At 28.1% G+C, this 20,702-nt stretch overlaps 1 protein-coding gene across 1 annotated transcript; it reads left to right on the forward strand.

Annotated features, from left to right (window-relative positions):
• Positions 1–12,032: 12,032 nt before the first annotated feature.
• Positions 12,033–19,079, forward strand: LOC108344542 (polypyrimidine tract-binding protein homolog 1). The gene is made up of 10 exons (XM_052867413.1): positions 12,033–12,278; positions 12,849–13,049; positions 15,178–15,240; positions 15,549–15,622; positions 15,744–15,839; positions 16,674–16,731; positions 16,812–16,898; positions 17,002–17,083; positions 17,761–17,873; positions 18,766–19,079. The coding sequence occupies exons 1-10, from the start codon at positions 12,102–12,104 to the stop codon at positions 19,030–19,032; spliced, it is 1,218 nt and encodes a 405-aa protein (XP_052723373.1). The 5' UTR covers positions 12,033–12,101; the 3' UTR covers positions 19,033–19,079.
• Positions 19,080–20,702: the final 1,623 nt, after the last annotated feature.

Here is a 20,702-nt window from a genome sequence, read left to right on the forward strand (position 1 = left end):
ACAGATTTAGAGATATTAATTTCTTATCTTCTCAGGGATCTCAATATTGCTTAATTTCTGTTTTTGGACCATTTATACAAAAATTATGAGTTCTGCCTTATTAACCGTTGGATTGGACAGAAAATTTTACCACATGATCTAAGCATGTTGTTAATTAGTTTGATTGGTTCAGATATTTAATTAATGATATGAGTGAAAAGAAATTTTTTCACAAAATAGTAAATTTATTTGAATTGAGTAAAATCTTGAATAATTATATTCTTAAATTTTATGTGTAGTTGTATTTTGAAGATTGGAAGATGAGTAATACAATATATTATATATTAGAAAATTAAATTATATTGAATTTCGGTGTTAATATTATATGTTGTTGTTTTAAATCTATAAATAAGAAATTTGTTAAAAACTAGTTGAGGAACACTTTGGCTAAGGAAAGACTTGGTACTTAAGTTGTCCATTGTGACACACCTCTCTTTCTTGGAAGTCTACTCAACAAGTTTTTAACTTAAATCCTATTGAACAGATTATGTACTGTTAAATTATTGTATATTATATCTTGTTGGAATGGAAATGTCTGATGAATTCATGTTATTGTGGTAGATATGAAATTATGAATTATAATTGTGATGATTGGATTTAAATTTATGCATCTGAACATGATATGAGAATTATGGGGAGATTTCGTAATGGTATAATATGAGTTGAGGAATGTGAGCATGGTATGAGTCTCGTGGAGAGATTCTGTAATGCCATGGTATGTATGTATATGTTGATGCTGAGGGTCATGAAGTTGGAGGTTATCCTGATACTTTAATAATCATCCAGTCTCAAGTAGAGAAGGATGAATTATGTTGTGAGAGGGGCAGGAGGTCCTGGTCTATGTGTCGGTTTTGGACATAGTGAGGGGACTAACCTTGTGGATGGTATGGAAAACAGGATGTACTGGTCTATGTGCCGGTTTTGGACATAGTGAGGGGACTAAGAATGACATCACAAGTGCGGAACCTCCCGTTGATCGCTCATCAACATATCGTCGGGGATAAGTGTCTATTGGGTATTGTGGAATAAATGTCTATTGGGTATTGTGGAATGAGTGTATATCGAGTGTATCAAAGTAATGGATGAGTATCTATGATGAGATTGTTGTATGATCGTATGAGTGTGTTTGACATAATTATTATATGAGGTTTGTTGAGTGCATCAAAGTAAATATGCATGTTTCATAAATGATTGGTTGCATGTTAGCTCACCCTACTTGTTTGTGTTTGTGTTTGGGTATCTGCGATGATCGTATAATTTGTTATACGGGAGCAGAGGAAGGAATGTCGTCTGACTCACTACCAATGAAGAGAAAGATAGAAGAATAAAGTAGAAGAAATCAACTCATAATGTTGTTGAAATCTGAGTCTAAAATATGTACAGACATATATCAACTATGAATTTTTAAGTGTGAGATTACGGAATATTAGCATAAATGTAATGTTACAATATATAAATTATGAATTTTCAAGTGTGAAAATTTTGAGATGTTACAATTTTAATATGATTTAATGTTTTATAATATATTAAATAACATTTCATATTATTATTATTAATTTATTATTATTACTTTTAGTTTTATTATTTTTATTATTAATTTAATAATAATTATATTTTGGTCAACTCATTATATTTTGGTCAAGGAACAACTGCACCATTAGATTTAAACAAAAAGAATTAACTTTAACCGTTTTTACATAAATTATGACCTTTGAAAACTTTTTTATAAAAATAGACCACTTTAAACAAATGTCGTCAATTAAAATACTAAAATAAGTATTAAACATATATATATATATATATATATATATATATATATATATATATATATATATATAACATTTGGATGTTATCATTATTGTTCTTTTAAAACTTGTAATTTTAAAAGGAAATTATCATTAAATTAATTCTTATGAGCCATGATATATTCTATCTGTTTGAATTATATTTAATTCTTTTTAAAATTTCACATTCAATATTAAAGCTGCAACAAATAGTCATTTTTATATTTTTAATGTAATTTTAGGAGTCATACGAGTGTCCAAACATATAATTATAAGGATGATTCATTTTTTTCATAGTATATTCTTTTTGATCTATTTTATATGATGACTTATAAGTTAAAGTTTGTAATCATTAAGTGCGTTTTGATCTTGGTTTTGTGATATTCTAAAGTTGTAAATAAATTCAAGATCTTCGTCGTGGAATTAGTTAATAACTTATGCATTTGAATAAAATTTAAATCATCATAGGTAGTATATAATTAAAGATATAATATGAATATATAATACGTTAAGAAAAACTGTTAATTAATGGATTATTTTCTTTTGATGTATACATTTTATATTTCTATTTTATTCTTAATTATATTTATAAAATTAAAAAAATCTGTATACTTTTAAATTTTAGTTTTAATATTATTCATATTTTAAAATTAAAACTTTATCCAAATATTAAGAACATTGTCATAATCATTCATTATTTTTTATGTAACTATCGTTATCAACATTATTGTTTACAATATATTTTATATAGCCATTATTATAGTTTTTTCTTAAAATATATGGAGGCAGAAATGTTTCTTCACTATATTTTATAGCTTATCTATATTATCTATTTTGATTTATATATTTGTTTTCAATTTTTTCCTTTAAATATATTTTAAATAAAAATAATTATTTTTATGAATTTTACTTTTTATTTTATTTTTTATTTGATGATTTTTTTTTAAATTTAACTATTTTTATAAACTAAAATAACTATTTATAAAACACATTTTCTAAAAATAACCTATATTAAAATTCTAAAAATTGTTTAAATTTACTTTTATAATTATAATAATACTATTTTTATTATTCTTTGTATTATATATATATATATATATATATATATATATATATATATATATATATATATATATATATATATATATATATATATATATATATATATATATTCAATACAATACGGTGAGATAAAATTTAATGTTTATTTTTCATGCAAGGTTGGTATAACATTTTCACACACTCAGTTTAGTAAAAATATCTTAAAATTTAAAAAATAATTATTACAAAAAGTGAATAATCTTTAATACTTTTTAATTATGTGTAAAAATATTATACATCGTAATTTATAATTAAATAACAGTGCGAAAAATGATATATTAGTACATCTTCATTAGAGAAAGTAGTTCAATCATTAACAATATTTAATCACACTTTCATTCAATTATAAAATACATATATAATAAATTTGTCCACTAACCTATTTTGGTTTTCAATGGAAAGGTTTAAATCCACAATACATACTGTTTCGGATGTGTAGGGCTGTGTTGTTCTGAACCTTCAAATTCTCCTGTGATCTCGTCTTGGTGGCGGGACTCCTCTTCCAGCCTTAGCTCTCTTCTCGATCCGGAGGGGTGGAGACTTGCAAAAGATTCTCCGATGCCAAAGTCAGTTTCAGAGCAATGGCTTTTCTCAGGGGATAGTAATAAATGTGCATTCAATGTAACCTGTCTACCACTCACCGTGGACCTGTATTTATAGTTTTTGCTATGGGCTTGGGATTAGTGAAAAATTAATCACGGCCCAAAATAGCCCAATAGCTTCTAATTTCTACTTACCTCCAAACCAGGTTAATTTACCTGAACCATAATGATTAGTGATTTGGCCGGTCAATGAGATGCGGGCGTCCGCCCCTGTGGTATGGGCGTCCGCCCTACTATATTCGATCCTTCTCATTTATTTAAGAGGTAATCCTCCAAGCCTCCACTATCGGGGAAGGCGGACGGTCATTGGCCCCTTGGGCGACTCGAGGCATTGAAGTGGGCGGACGACCCTTGACGTGGGCATCCTTCCGTACGGCGCCCGGCACTTCCTGGTACACGAGCCCTCCAAGTCATTTTCCAGACGTTTCGTCTCGTCATTTTCCTGAAGAACACTTTTTGTGAGTGTAGAGAGTGTGGGGCTGTCTTGTGGTGATAGAATTCCATGTGAGTTCTTCAAAGTTTCCCTTACAAGCAGAGGTTCTATCTGGTCACCGAAATGGGCGAACGGTCGTTGGCCCTTTGGGTGACGTGGGCACCGAAACGGGTGGACGGCCATCTACGTGGGCATCCTTCCGTACAGTGTTCGGCTCTCCCTGGTACACATACAAATAAATACAAATAAATGTTTTTCAAAAGAAACTTATATGTATCATCTATTACATAAATTCCCAAATATAAATATTAAATAAAAAATTGAATATATATGAATTTTCTCAGTCAAATGACTTAATTTAAATAATGCACAATTTAATCTATCTATATTATGATTGGACCGAAAGTTTAACACATAATAGTAATTAAATATCTTTAACTAAATTGTAAAATTATATATATAACATAATAAAAAGTAAAAAAATTAAATTAATAAGCATTTATGATTTTTCTTAAGTATAACTAAATTAAAACAAACCCACATAATGTAATGAGTTCACCATCCATGTTATTATTTTTAGAGTATCTTTGTCTCTATCTTTTTTTAGCGTGTTGTTTCTAAGGTATATTCTTCACGAACACTTTCTAATCACTATCATACTTTTCTCTGAATCCAAAGCACATTTCTCTCTCCTTTCCTCAAACACTTTGCTTATTCACTCTAATTCCATGGCTTCTTCCTTCAGAATTCACGAAACAGTGCCTACTTCGAAGGTGGTGCACTTTCGAAACCTTCTTGAACAGTAGTCTCATGAGGATCTCGTAGAGTTCTGTAGTCCTTTTGGTAAAGTGGTTAATCTTTTGTGCAATATTGGCCCCAATAAGAACCAGAGTTTTTCTAGGTTTGTAAGTTCTTTCACTCTTTCATATTTAAGTATGTTTTTTGTTCTCTTTTCTAATCATGAATGCATGTTCTATTATTATTTGAGTGAGAGAAACCTAATACATACTTTATATTTGTCTTGTGGTATTTAACTTAAATTCACACAAGTATTTGAAGAGGTAAAGATCAGATAATAGAAAATGTTGAATGATGTGTAAGAAATGATTGATATTGTGGTATTTATATATATACTTATATGAATCCAATTAACATCGGTGTGATGACATTAAGTAATGTTGCTTCTTAGGTCTTTATAGAAAAAGATTCAACTAGAGATTAGATTATGAAGATTTATGGAAACAATTTAGAATAGAATGTAATGATCCTTCTAGTTTTTCATTTTGTAGAATATGAATGAACTTAAATGATGATTATATTCATAACTCTCATTTACGCACATTAATTGCTCTCACTCTCCCTCGTCGCACCAAGCTCCCTTTTTGCCCTAAGATTGATGAGCTTTGAAGAAAAAGAAATTGATAAAGAAAAACGAAGAGAAAATAGAAATGAAGGTTTGAAGGTTGAAGAACATAAATTAAACATGAATTTGATTCCAATCAAATTTGAGACCATGTCTTTACACCAAACACACTGTACACAAAACACTACCACTAGACCAATTCATTTACACTCATTATGTGACCATTTAAATTGTTTCAATTTATTATATTTCACTCAATTTTGTAATGAAATTTATTGGCTGCATATAAAATAAAAAAAAATAAAAAAAATACTATTCATTTTACTATTTACATTCACTATTTAACTATTTCAAAACCCTATTATTTGGTTTTCTATTTTTACCCTTTATCCCAATGGGCCAAATATTTCAACACATTTTTACTTCCTCACATCTCACTCTTTATATCACTGTCCACATCATCATCCACGTCACCATCCATATCATCTAATTTTTCCATCCATTTTTTATATTATTTTCTTCACTTATTTTCCACACTAATTTTTTCTATTATTTTTTATTATATTTTATTTTACCTAATTTCTCAATCCATTTTTATATTATTTTTTTCACTCATTTTTCACACTAACAATTTTCTATTCACTTTATTTATTATATTTAATTTCACCTAATCTCTCCACTCACTTTTTATATTAGTTCTTTCACTTATTTTTCACATTAAATTTTTCTATTCAATTTTTTTAATTATATTTTATTTTACCTAATTTCTCCACTCACTTTTTATATTAATTCTTTCACTTATTTTCCACACTAGTTTTTTCTATTAACTTTTTTTAATTATATTTTATTTAACCTAATTTCTCCACACACTTTTTATATTAATTCTTTCACTTATTTTTTACACTAACTTTTTCTATTAACTATTTTTAATTATATTTTATTTCTCCTAATTTCTCCACTCACTTTTTATGTTAATTCTTTCACTTATTTTTCACACTAACTTTTTCTAATTTTTCCACTCACCTTTTTAAATTATATTTTATTTAACACTTTCTCTAATCATAACTTTGCAAAAATCCACATTCTCTTCGTTCCATTTTACACACGTTTATTCTTTCCCACACTATCACTCTTCAAGAATACACATTTCTTTTTCTCCACACCTTCACTATTTTCTATTATCTCCCTAATTTTATCACTTCTACCATATTATCATCATTCTCCAATTTCCTTTTTCATACCAAACCATCATGAAACACCCACATTACTCTACACAATCATATCACCATTTTCATTTCCTAAACCTTCATCTTCAATTATATCTTAGTTGGGCTATCCTTATTTCCTTCATCCAGGTTCATACTGGTTCACTTTCTTTCTTTAGTTTGAATTATGGTTTTAGGGTTGTTTTATTTGAGTTTTGCATTCTCATATTAGTTTTCCTATCTTTGATTCTATATTACTTATAAACTTTTTTCTAGTTTTAAATTAAAAATATCATTGATTATCATGTCATGTCTCGGATTTGTTTGATAATTAAAGTTTTCATAATAATTCAAAATTATAATTGATTGTCATATCAGATTTGGTTGATAATTAAATTTTTTTGTAATATTAAAAACATTGATTGTCATGTCAAGTCTCAACTTTAATTGATAATTGAATTTTTCATAATAATTTTAAAAAATGTTATTGATTATCATGTCAGGTCTCCAATTTGCTTAATATTCAAATAAAAAATGAAAAATAGTTTTATAGTGTTTTTGTAAATAAATATAAGTACTTGTGTGATGTTCTCTTCATTTTGTATTTAATACTTTAATTTTCTTTTCTTTTCTCAATCATGCAAAAACTACTAAAGAAATATAAAATTTTCAAAATCAAAAATAGTTTTATCTTTTACTTGCTTTTGTGTCTATTTGGTTGTTCACGTTATGTGACTTTGTATTTTTAATAATTCAAAAAGTACACAACAAAATCATAAAATTCTCAAAAAATAAAAAATATTAAAATTCACAAATAAAATTTTCTACCAAAACTAGTAATCTTTGATTATCCATCATGAGTGGAGATACGTAGGAGCAAAGCTAGTCCTTGTTAAGTTCACTTCCCTAAAATCCAAATCATTTTCTAAAACAAAAAAAAAAATCATTTTCAAAAAAGAACTCGTATCCCCGATTTCTCACATGAGAATATGTAGGAACAATGTTAATCCTTTACGAGCTTCCTAAAAATAAAAAATATTTTTGTTTCTTTATTGTCTTGTACTGTTATTTTTTTTTTAAAGAAATGATATTTTAAAACCCACACAACTTTATACCTTTATACATTTAATTAAAGGTACTGCTATTTGGGTGTAAGGTGCTAATACTTTACTTACGGATAACCGACTTTCGGACTCAGAATCTTGATCTGAAGACCATGTCTTATCATTTTATGATTTTTCTGTAGTTTTTCATAATAAACTATGGTGGCGACTCCCAAACTAGCTTTCAAACTTTCATTTATTTTCATTTACAACGGTCTCACCATCCCTATCACAATCCCGATTATGACATTTACCATCACAGAAGACTTGTACACGAGACTTTTACCCCACCACAACAAGCTCTGTGTAAGACCCATGAAAAATATATACAATTTTATTACTAGTAAAAATATTTCTTTGTGAATGGAAAATGTAATAAGTTTATAAAATGTGGAAAGATTAATAAGAAATTTTGGTAGCTTAATTGGTAGACAATTTTGGTGTTAGGTTCAAACTCTTTTATACAATTTAAATATATATATATATATATATATATATATATATATAAGTAAAATTAAATTTAAAATATTGATAATGGAGAAAGCATTCATATTTGAAGTCATTATTAAGGAATCCATTATGAACCCATTATGTAAGTGGTGAATCCATTATGTAAGTGGTGAATCCATTATGTAAGTGATGAATCCATTATGTAAGTGGTGAAATTAAAATAATAAATAATATTAAAAAAGATGATGAATAGTAAAATTTTTGGACTATAAATTGCAAGCATGGGGAAGGCTAAAACTTGCACCAAAAATTTAAAAAAAAATTTGAGAGAAGAGAGTTGGAGGAAATTCTAGTTGCAAAGGGGAAATTCTGGAAGTTTTCGGGGAACAATTTCTAAGCACGAGATTAAATCTGGAATAGAGGTAGGGGAGCTTTCGTAATGGTATAATATGAGTTGAGGAATGTGAGCATGGTATGAGTCTCGTGGAGAGATTCTGTAATGCCATGGTATGTATGTATATGTTGATGTTGAGGGTCATGAAGTTGGAGGTTATCCTGATACTTTAATAATCATCCAGTCTCAAGTAGAGAATGATGAATTATATGGTGAGAGGGACATGAGGTCCTGGTTTATGTGCCGGTTTTGGACATAGTGAGGGGACTAACCTTGTGAGGGTAGGATGTCCTGGTCTATGTGTCGGTTTTGGACATAGTGAGGGGACTAAGAATGACATCACAAGTGCAAAACCTCCCGTTGTATCGCTCATCAACATATCGTTGGGATAAGTGTCTATTGGGTATTGTGGTGTTTATTGGGTATTATGGGACGAGTGTCTAATAGAAATTGTGGTATGATGGTATGAGGGTGTCTGACATAATTATTGTATGATGTTTGTATCGAAGTAATTATGCATGTTTTATAAATGATTTGTTGCATGTTAGCTCACCCTACTTGTTTGTGTATGTGCGATGATCGTATAATTCGTTATACGGGAGCAGATGAAGGAATGTCGTCTGATCCAGTGCCGATGAAGAAAGAAATAGAAGAATAAATTAGAAGAATTTGAATTTTATATATGAGTTTGTAGTTGAAATCTGAGTTTAAAACATATGTATATATATATATATATATATATATATATATATATATATATATATATATATATCAACTACAAATTTTCAAGTGTGAAGTTTACGGGATGTTACCGTAAATGTAATATTACAATATATAAATTATGCATTATCTAGTGTGAGATTATGGGATATTACACTGTGGCTAAAAAAACACATGGTATTTGCACAAATTTTTTTTTATTTTATTAATAGATAACATTCCAATCACACCTTCAATGATGTCTACTCCTATAGTCTTAAACTTGTCGTGCTATATGAGCTCTCCATATCTAAACTTTGCACTGAGTTATTTGAGCTCTCCATGCATTTTTACCTCGCTATCTGGACTTTCTGTCAAGCTATTTCAGTTCTTTAAGCACCTTATCACGCTATCTGAACTTTCTACCTACCGAGTTATTCAGATATCTTACATACTTGAAGACATAATATACGTGTCTTAAACAAGTTCGAGACTTGAAACACAATTTGCCACACTAAAAAAACAAACGATATGATATTCGTTGTGAAAAACTAAATTCGTGATTTTTTAAAAGAAGAAATATAATTAAATATAATTAAATATAATTAAAGTTGGATGAGAAACTGAAAACACATAATAGTAAAAATATGAAGAAAAATATAATTAATCTTATATTAAATGTACATTTATGATAATTATATATTATATTTAATATGATAGAATATGTATTAAATGTAATATTTATGATACTGTAAAATTAATAGAAAAAAGAATATTTTATTATTATGCTATAGGTTTAAAATCTTTATTCATTTTGTTAATATATTTTTTTTATAAAAAGCTTGATTGCTCATTCTTTTATGTAAATTTTTAGGATATTTCTTAGAAAAATTGAATTTAATTTCACTCGGATGAACTATTGAATAGTAATAATAAGTCATTTTGCAAAAGAAAAAGAGAGAAAAAAAAACTATTAAAAAATGAGAGAAAAAATTTGAACGTTATAAACTAAATAATTTAATATCACATAATATTCTAATGCATTAAATACTCCGACAAAATATTTTATTTCATATAAAAATAAATAAAAATATAGCATATATTTAATCAGTATTGATAAAAATAATAATGAAAAAATACTATGAATACATTCCCCGTCCATTTTAACAATTTTTATTTTCAAAACTAAAAAAAAAACCCAAACCTTTATTCACCTCCCTCATCCTCTTATCCTTTTCTCTGTTATTCCTATTGTAGCCCAAATTGAAAAAATTATAAACATTTGACGTTAAACAATTTGCCTTTGTAAAGAGTTGAGTCATTGACATATTCACCTTCAGGCAATGGTTCATTCAAGATCTCTTCAATTTCATCATCTTCACTAACCTTTCTAATTTCATCATCTGCATATACATTATCTGCATATGTTGAATCATCATCTCTAAAAAAACCCTCTAGGCCAATTACCAATTCCTTGGGATGTAATTATACTTGTGAAAATTAGATAAAATTATATACGACAAAAATTATAAAATGAAAACTCATTATAAAATCATTTTTTTGTAAGAAATTGTTTAACAACGAGTGTTTCTGATTTTTTTTCCAGGCCAATTACCAATTCCTTTGATGTTATTCTTCTTGTGAAAATTAGATAAAATTAGATAAGACAAAAATTATAAAATGAAAACTCATTATAAAATCATTTTTTTTTGTAAGAAATTGTTTAACAACGAGTATTTTTGATTTTTTCCAAGTCAATTACCAATTCCTTTATGCTTGTGAAAATGGGATAAAATTAGATAAGACAAAAATTATAAAATGAAAACTCATTATAAAATCATTTTTTGTAAGATTGTTTAACTACCAATGTTTTTGATTTTTTTCAGTTGGACTACCATAGGATGAGAGAGAGAAAATATTGGAGTGAGGTAGATGAAAGAGAAAGGATTGAGAGGAATGAGAGATGTGAGTAAGGATTTGAGGAATTTTTTTTTAATTTTGAGAATGAAAATTATTAAAATACCCTTAACCTTAAAAGTTACAATTCATGATCTATAAGAGTATTTTTGTCTACTAAATTCCGATACACATTGCTAAAATGTACCAACTGAAAAACAGACGTGCGCGCGTTAGCAAACCCTGTTTATATATAAGAGTTAGTAAAAATATCTTATAAAAAGTGAATAATCTTTAATACTTTTTAACTATGTGTAAAAATATTATACATCGTAATTTATAATTAAATAGCAGTGCGAAAAATTACATATTAGTACATTTTCATTAGAGAAAGTAGTTCAAGCATTAACTATATACAATCAAACTTTCATCAATTATAAAATATAATATATAATAAATTTGTCCACTAACCATAAAACCTATATTGGTTTTCAATGGAAAGTTTTAAATCCACAAATACAAATAAATGTTTTTCAAAAGAAACTTATATATATCATGTATTAAATAAATTCCCTAATATCAAAATTTAATAAAAAAAATTAAATATATATAAAATTTCTCAGTCATATGACTTTATTTAAATAATGCATACAATTTAATCTACCTATGTTATGATTGGATCGAAAGTTTAACGTATAAGAATAATTAAATATCTTTAATTAAATAGTAAAAATTTATATATAATTCACTAATTAATTTCCTGAAACACTAATTAAGTAAAAAGATTAAATTAATAAGCATTTATGATTTTTCTCAACCGTTACGACTACATTAAAACAAACTCACATGATTAATGAGTTCACTATCCACGTAATTGTTTGTAGGATATCTTTGTCTCTATCTTTCTTCAGTGTATTGTTTCTAACTTATATTCTTCACAAACACTTTCTAGTCACTCTCAAATTTTTCTCTGAATCCAAAACACATTTCTCTCTCCTTTCATCAAACACTTTGCTCATTCACTCTAATTTCATGGCTTCCTCCCATAGAAATAACGAAACAGTGTCTGCTTCGAAGGTGGTACACTTTCGAAACCTTCCTGAACAGTGCTCTCATGAAGATCTCATAGAGTTGTGTAATCCTTTTGGTAAAGTTGTTAATCTTTTGTGCAATGTTGGCCCCAATAAGAACCAGGGTTTCGCTGAGTTTGTAAGTTCTTTCACCCTTTCATATTGAAGTATGTTTTATGTTCTCTTTTCTACTCATGAATGCATGTTCTATTATTATTTTGAGTGAGACAAACATAAGATATACTTATTTAACTTAAATTAACACAAGTATTTGAAGAGGCAGATCCATCAGATAAAAGCTATAGAAAGTTGAATGGTGTGTAATGAATGTTTGATATTATGATATATATATATATATATATATATATATATATATATATATATATATATATATATATATATATATATATATATATATATATAGTGATATGAATCCAAGTAACATCGGTGTGATGACATTTAGTAATGTTGCTTCCTAGGTCTTTATAGAAGAAGATTCAACTAGAGATTAGATTATGAGATTTATGGAAACAATTTAGGATAGAATGTAATGACCCTTTTAGTTTTTCATTTTGTAGAATATGAATGAAGTTAAATGGATGAATATAATCATAATAATTATAATAAATGACAGATACTTTCTAATTTGTCTTGTTGATTTTTGAACTCAGGGTTCTCTTCTCACATGTTAAGTTTAAATGTTTAACAGGCAAATATAAATGAAGCCATTTCAATGGTTTCAAATTATGTTTTGTCTCCAGATCGTGTTCAACTTCATGGCAAAAATATTTATGTCCAGTATTCTGATAGACCAGAAATTATTGTTACCAGATTCGCAAAAGGAAATATCCTTCTGGTAACCATGGAAGATGTGAAAGCTGGAGATGTAAGCATTGATAACATGCGTTTGGTAAGTCATATAGTTGTCCATTGAGTTCGATTTGGGAAAAGTTAGATGTTAAAAGTATTGATTAGAGATAAAATGGTTAAGAAGTAAATTTTAACTTAATTTTATAGAAACTAATTTATAACAAATTTTAAATTTACACTTTTAATCCTAACTAAATCTTACAAAATCATCGTATAAGATGAAGTTTGCACTACCTATATAATATAAACTTGTCTTAGATATGAAATCTCCAATAAATACATATATAGTTTGTCTTTAATAATGCAAGAACCATTTCGATGGTAAGCTCTTGCCAGTTAAGGAAGACAAAATATATCCTTTTCATGATTTATATAACAAACATTTGAAGCTTTGGAAAGCCTTGAATCAAGAAAATTTTCATAAAAAAATCATTAAAATCACACTTAACTAATTATCAGTACTACATTATTTATCTTTAAGGTAAGAGGTCTAATTTACTTAAGAATACATCAAATTTATACATTTTAAGTGTAAAAAAATATATCAAATCAGTTAAGTTCTCCACTTATAATGTATTGAATAAGATAAAAGGATGAAAATGGTTAAACAACTTTATGAGGATTGGCGTGTAGTCAAGTAAAATCAACTTATTCAATGAATCAAGATTGAATGTTTAAGGAAGATAATGACTTTTTGGGTACATGAGGGAAATAAAAGCTAATCCAAAGGCTTGGCATTTCATTCTAAGATTTGAAAGTGTATCTTTCCCATATGCCTCAACAATTTCTTCATTTATAAGTTTGAGTTTGGTTTTGATAGTTTTGTCCCAATAAGATAAGACTCTTGTACTATTGCTTGTGCAAATATTATTAATACACCACACAATATTTCAATATGAACTTCATGTTTGAGTAGGCTTAAACTAGTGTATTTAATTTCTGGTTGTTCACCAATGAATTCAAATTTTTTTACATATCACGATTGAGTTTAAATCTACTTAAATAAGTATTAGATCACTCTATGTTCCTACTGCTTAAAAATGTTACTCCGATTTTGAACTATTGTCTTACATTAACAACTTATTGACAAATAATTTTTTCTTTTGCTTGTTTGGAAAGAGGAAATTCGCTCTTTAGGTTAGATTCAATTAACTTCAAATTTTTTAGTAGCCAAATCAAGAACTTTCTATAGGCTAATCAACAATTTTCTGTTCTTTACAACTTCTTGATTCATTAAATGGGACAATTTTAAAGTTTACTCATTGACATTCTTCCTCATTTTTACCATTTCAAACTCTATTAAAAGTCAAAACCTTGGCCTTTTCATCACCTACATATATTTCATGCAGTTCATTTCTTATTTTCTAAGATATTTCCAAATACATAATGTTAGTAGAAATCTCATACAACAAATTAGACATGAAATAACTATCCCCTTCTTCATAGTCACTCTTCATGTTATTTGATTTGAACTATCATTAACTCTAAATAATGAAATTTACTCATCTTGAATTACATACATTTATGTTTGTATATTAGAAAATTCTCTAATTTTGTACTTTAGGAGTATGTGTAAGGGGAGATATTTTGGAGGATTATTAGTTCATAGTTTCAAATAGAGTATGAAGGAAATTGAGAAATATTTATGATGTAGTAAATAGATATTATTTTTATGTTCGAGTTCTATATAATATATTTATTAATTACCAACTAAATACAAAAAAAGGAAAAAAATCTTATTGAAAAATATATATTTAATTATTTTCTCTATAAATTGAAGAACAACAAGAGAACATTTCTCCTAAAATCATTTGATTACTTACGAATGTTGAATCCCTCATTTCAATTCTTTTTAGATCCATAGCCTATAAAAACTCTAGATACCATCCAAGTTGATTCCTTCCTTGAATTTTCCTCAAATGAAATTCGAAAGTACAACTATTAGAATGTAACATTGCCATAAATCCCGAGGCTCTTAATCATAATTTTTTAACCAGAATAATTCCATATAATTTTGAATTCACTTTAGACAGATAATTGCTAAGGCAATGGCAGATAGTCAACTTTTGCGATTTCTTGTTCTATAACCTCTTATTTTTTTATTTTAATGTATGTTTGCTAATTGGGGTTAGAATATTCTTCTTTTTTTTTTTTTTCATTTTCTTCAGGTCTTTTCTGAATATGGTTTCGTACAAAAAATCTCAACATTTGAAAAGAACGCAGGTTTCCAGGTTAGTTGAATTAGTAATATATGAGCTTCTTGTGTCATTGTTAAGATATAATACTTAGAGATTTGTAGAAACTACTTGATATTAGAAAATTCAACCGCAAGTATTAAGTATATAAAAATTTGTTAAGCAATATAGAATTCATAAAATTTATTATACTAAGATTTTATATAGATTTGATAAGAAGCTCATTATTATTAAATATTTCCGATAAATTTTGTATGAAAAATCCTATCTCATTATTCAGATAAATATTGTGTAATTAATAATCCCATCATTGTATATATATTCACTGTGTTATTTTTGGGCAGGCTTTGATTCAGTTTTCTGATATTGAATCTGCTTCTTCTGCTAAGGAAGCACTGGACGGAAAAAAAATACCTAGGCATGCAGAGTTTTTACCTTTCCTCTTTAATTTGTTCTTCTCATTCATCGATCCGTAATTAATTTTGGTGATTAATTCTAAATAAATCTTAATTTTGCTTATTTATGCCTCTTGCATCCAGGTCCTTGCTGCCAGACCGTATTAGTGATGGTAACTTTCGCATTGCATACTCAGGCCATCGAGATCTTAATATTAAGTTCCAATCTAATCGTAGCAGGTAATGATGCACATCAAACATAAATCATCATATCTTAATTTTGTTTTCTTTAATTTCTTTGTAAAAAATTATATATATTCACTAAAGATAAAATTAATTTACAAAATATATAAATGAATATTCATCTAATAAATTTGTTAAATTTGTTATATGAAGATAAATTAGGTTTAAATTGATTTCTTAATATATAGTATAACTTTGTATTTTGAATGGAATCTTGTTTCAAGAAGCACGGAGTAAAATTAGTTATTATTGTAAAATTACTTTTCTCTTGTGGAAACTAGTTGAACAAGAAATTTTATTTTGTATCTGGGTATGTTCTGGAGATTATAGAAAAGAGTTAATATATAGATGTCCTTAATAGAATTTATAATCTCCTTTTAATATCTATTTATGGACGGTATTTGAATTTGAAAAATGCACAACTACATTTTATAATTTTCTTTTTCTTCTAATCTGTGGTTGATTATGCCATAATCCCAAATGGCCATGTTTTGGGTGATACTTTCCTTGTTAAGTTTGTTTTACAAAATCAAGCTATTTAAGGAAGAAGAAATAAGAAAAAGGATCTAATTATGCAATTTTAAGTTAATGTGCAAATGGTTTTCTGGAATATCCTTTCTATGGGAAATTGTAATTAATTAACTGTTGCTTTATAGAATATGTAATTGCATGAATGAGCTTCTTTTGCACAGTAAGAAGAATATATATATATACACACACACACATTCAATTACTACTTTCTTTTTAGGCATTCTATATTTGCATGTTCACATTAAAAGCTCATAATTTTACATGATTTTATTAGATACTTTTTGTGTTATGATTTTGCAGGGACTACACAAATGCTACTCTTCCTGTTAACCAGGCTACTATTGCAAGGGCATTGCAGGTATTTTTTTACTACTTTTCTTTGATGAATTTATGTTCTTGTTTATCATATGTTATGTGCTAATGATTTATGATGTTCAGCCAATACCTCGAACTGCTGACAACCATGTTCTTTTAGTTTCATTCGAGAATATGGTCCATGATGTCACTTTAGATGTTCTTCATGGGGTGAGTTTCTGTTCCTCAATTTCATTCAATTTTTTATCTTTATACTAATGCAGTTGGTATATATACATATATATATATATATATATATATATGTATGTTGCAGGTGTTCTCTGAAATTGGAACTGTGCACAAAATTTATATATTTAAAAAGAACGGTCGAACTCACGCACTGATTCAGTACCATGGTATCAATCCTAATTGACTCAAGCACTTCACATTATGGATTTATTTTTAGTATGTATATTCCAAATTTCATAAAAGTATTCCCTCATTTTCTTTTATATGCATAAGTTTTTAGCAGTTTTTTCAAATTATTGAGATGTGATTGGGCTTTTTAGCTTAACTTAATCCTACAAAACAAATTTGTAGGATGAGGTTTGCATCCACTTAATTAATTATGAATTGATCTTATCTCTAATCGACGTGAAACTTTTAACAGAGATTATGATTTTTTTTTTGCTTTAGTGTTTGAAGGTGAATGATGGTTTCTTATGAAAGGATTTTTTTATATTAATAAAGATAATTGATAGTTCCAGCCCATATTATCTTTTCTTTCCATTTGTAACATGTGAAAATTTTTGTTGGTAACTACTACTTTGATAGTTAATGTTATTGATCAATTTAAAGTCTAATTTATAAATTAATTATAAACTTTTATTCATAATAATAATTTTTAATTTGTCTTTATAAATATATATGAAGACTAATTGGCTAACACAAAATATTATTTTGGTTTATGAAGTTAATTATTATTATTATATTGGATAAAGTAATTAAACATTATAGATTTTGTTTTAACATAGAATTTAGGGAAATTCTCCTTTTATTGAGACATAATCTTTTGGTTTTACTGGTGATGCAGATGTGGCAACAGCAAAAGCTGCAAAAAATATTCTTGAGGGTCACTGTATATATGGTGGTGGCTCTTGCAAGATTCATTTGGCATACTCTCGTCACACTGATATCAATGTAAAGGTACGAGTTAGTGTTCATGAGGGAAAACGTTATTCTTACAAATAATACCTTTTTCTTTATCAGAATTGATTCTGTTGTTCTTCACACTTGACAGATATTTTTTTTTAGGCTTAATTACATACTTAGTCCCCATGTTCGGAGGTAATTTGCTGTTTAATACCCGGTTTTAAAAATGTAGGCATTTGATACCTATGTTTTGAAATTTGTATCAATTGAATCCTACCCACTTAACGCCGTTATAAATTTAACGTTTTTTTGACATCAACTTTGAATTGTGGACGAGCGGTAGTGGACGAGCGTCCTCTTAGTGGACGAGCAATTGATAACGCTCGCCCTGTGGACGCAAGTACGTTCAGTGGACGCTCGTCCAGCGAAGCGAATGCCCAGTCAGGACGCTCGTCCAGCGAAGCGAACGCCTAGTCAGGCAGAAGAGGACGCTCGTCCAGCGAAGCGAACGTCCAGTCAGGCAGAAGAGGACGCTCGTCCAGCGAAGCGAACGCCCAGTCAAGCAGAAGAGGACGCTCGTCCAGCGAAGCGAACGCCCAGTCAGGCAGAAGAGGACGCTCGTCCAGCGAAGCGAACGCCCAGTCAGGCGGAAGAGGACGCTCGTCCAACGAAGCTCGTCCACTAAGAGGACGCTCGTCCACAACCGCTCGTCCACAATTCAAAGTTGATGTCAGAAAAACGTTAAATTTATAACGGCGTTAAGTGGGTAGGATTCAATTGATACAAATTTCAAAACATAGGTATTAAATGCCTACATTTTTAAAACCGGGTACTAAACAGCAAATTACCTCCGAACATGGAGACTAAGTAGGTAATTAAGCCTTCTTTTTAATGTGTTGACTTAATTTTCAATTTTTTAATTATTATTTTTGTTTCATGAATTTAGCCTTTTGGTGACAAAAGTAGAGACTATTCAAAGGCTGAACAGACGAATCCTCATGCAATGAACCCTAATGCTTATCCCTACTGTTACATGTGTGCACCTGCTACTTTTCCTGATGAAGCTTATGGCTATGGTGTCGGACAAAGCAATCCTATGGTTTACACTACAGGTTACTTACAAATCACTCCACATGGAGTTCCTGCTTTCTCACCTCAAATGCAAGCTTTTTTAGGGTTTTTGCCTATACAACCTTATTATTATGGTTACTAGTTTTATACATCATCGGCACTTCACATACCCTATGTTTAATAATTCTAGTCACATAATGATTGTATTTTCAATTTCAATTTCTAATCACTATACTATAGTATAATACTTTCATGCATTTTCTCATATTACTCAATCTTTTCCGGTATTTAACTATTTTATCTTTGTTGCTAATTTATATTTCTTTTATTCGACAAATAATCACTTTATTCAACATATATTTAGTTTTTTGAAAGAATAAAAAAACTATATATGCTAGTCATTAAATATGATGTTATAAATATATATAATAGAATGGTAAATATGATATTATAAATTATAACAAACACAGTTGTCCCCAAAAAGATAATTGTTTTCAGAGAGATAATTTTCTTATTAACTTCTGGGAGTGACCAAAACCTTGTCATGTAAGTCCAATCCATCCATTACTCAACAACTACTTGTAACTGACTATTGCTTCCTGCACTCCCCTGTTTTCTTCCTACGCGCATAGTCTTTGAAATACCAATTATATCCTGATGGAAATAAATGAAGATAGAGTGTGTTTGGTTTGTTGGATTGTCTTTCGTCCGGTTCATTAATGACAAGTACTTTTAATGGGTCAGTTAAAAGAAAGGTTTGTGTACCAACATAGATAACAAAATCATATTATTTTGTTTTACTTTTTCCTCTTGGTGAGTGGTATATTTTGGTCTCCTTTTTTTATTACAATCTCCCCAAAACTATATACATAGATAGATAAAAGCTTCTAAATGTTACACTTTTGTCTCCAAAATTACAAAAAGTATCGTAATTTTGAAATTGTTCATACTTCTGTTTATATCACAATATATTAAGTCATATTAAACCGACGTAACTTTAATTTATATCACAATAATAGTAGTAATAATATAATAACAACCATTTTTTAAGTTGATAATTGATATTTTAAATGTAAAATATGAATAATTAAATATTTGTATACAGTTGATATATTTTATAGTAACGTTAATTTGGTACCGAAACGTCAGACTTAATATATTTTTGTAATATCTAATGCAAAGTTTAAATTAATAATTGATTTTTTTGTTTAAGTAAAATTTGATACTCTTATTGTTAACATTTCTGTTTTTTTATCACAACTATAATTATTGTTTTATGTCACTTTTAGTTTATTTGAGTACATAAACTCTCTTTTTATACATTCAATTACAATCTCTTCAAATTAAGCAAACGAGATAGAACAGTTTTTTAGTATAAATTCTACGAAGTTTCTTTATATTATATAATCATAAAGTTGTTATAAGGAGAAATTTCATTTGAGAAGATAATACATAAAATACTAAGCACTTACTATTTATTTGTGCTTGTTTCATCATACTTACGTGCATATAGAAGCTTAATTTAATAAACTTTTTAACAAAAGAAAGCTTTTAACCTTGTCATTCTGACATTAGTGATATCCAACGCTAAAAGTATGTGATATCATTTTTTGTAAATAATTTGTCAAATTTAACGTGAGTGCATCATATATCTGACGTCAATTTCATTTTTCTCTTTGCACGAGCTTTCACCAATATCCCCCAACAACTACGGTCATGACGATGAGGTCTAGTGTGATTTTTCTTTAATTTTCATTCACATTAATTTATTTATTTTGCTTCCATCTATAACATTTTTTTTGTTTCCACCGA

This window comes from Vigna angularis, chromosome 8 (genome assembly GCF_016808095.1).
Source record: "Vigna angularis cultivar LongXiaoDou No.4 chromosome 8, ASM1680809v1, whole genome shotgun sequence".
Taxonomy (NCBI): Eukaryota; Viridiplantae; Streptophyta; class Magnoliopsida; order Fabales; family Fabaceae; genus Vigna; species Vigna angularis.

Excerpts from the sequence above, each read along its gene's own strand:
- LOC108344542 (XM_052867413.1), top strand. The coding sequence starts at position 12,102 with ATGGCTTCCTCCCATAGAAATAACGAAACAGTGTCTGCTTCGAAGGTG. Across the intron at positions 15,241-15,548 it reads AAAAGAACGCAGGTTTCCAG|GCTTTGATTCAGTTTTCTGA; the intron begins GTTAGTTGAATT and ends ATTTTTGGGCAG. Across the intron at positions 17,874-18,765 it reads ACACTGATATCAATGTAAAG|CCTTTTGGTGACAAAAGTAG; the intron begins GTACGAGTTAGT and ends TCATGAATTTAG.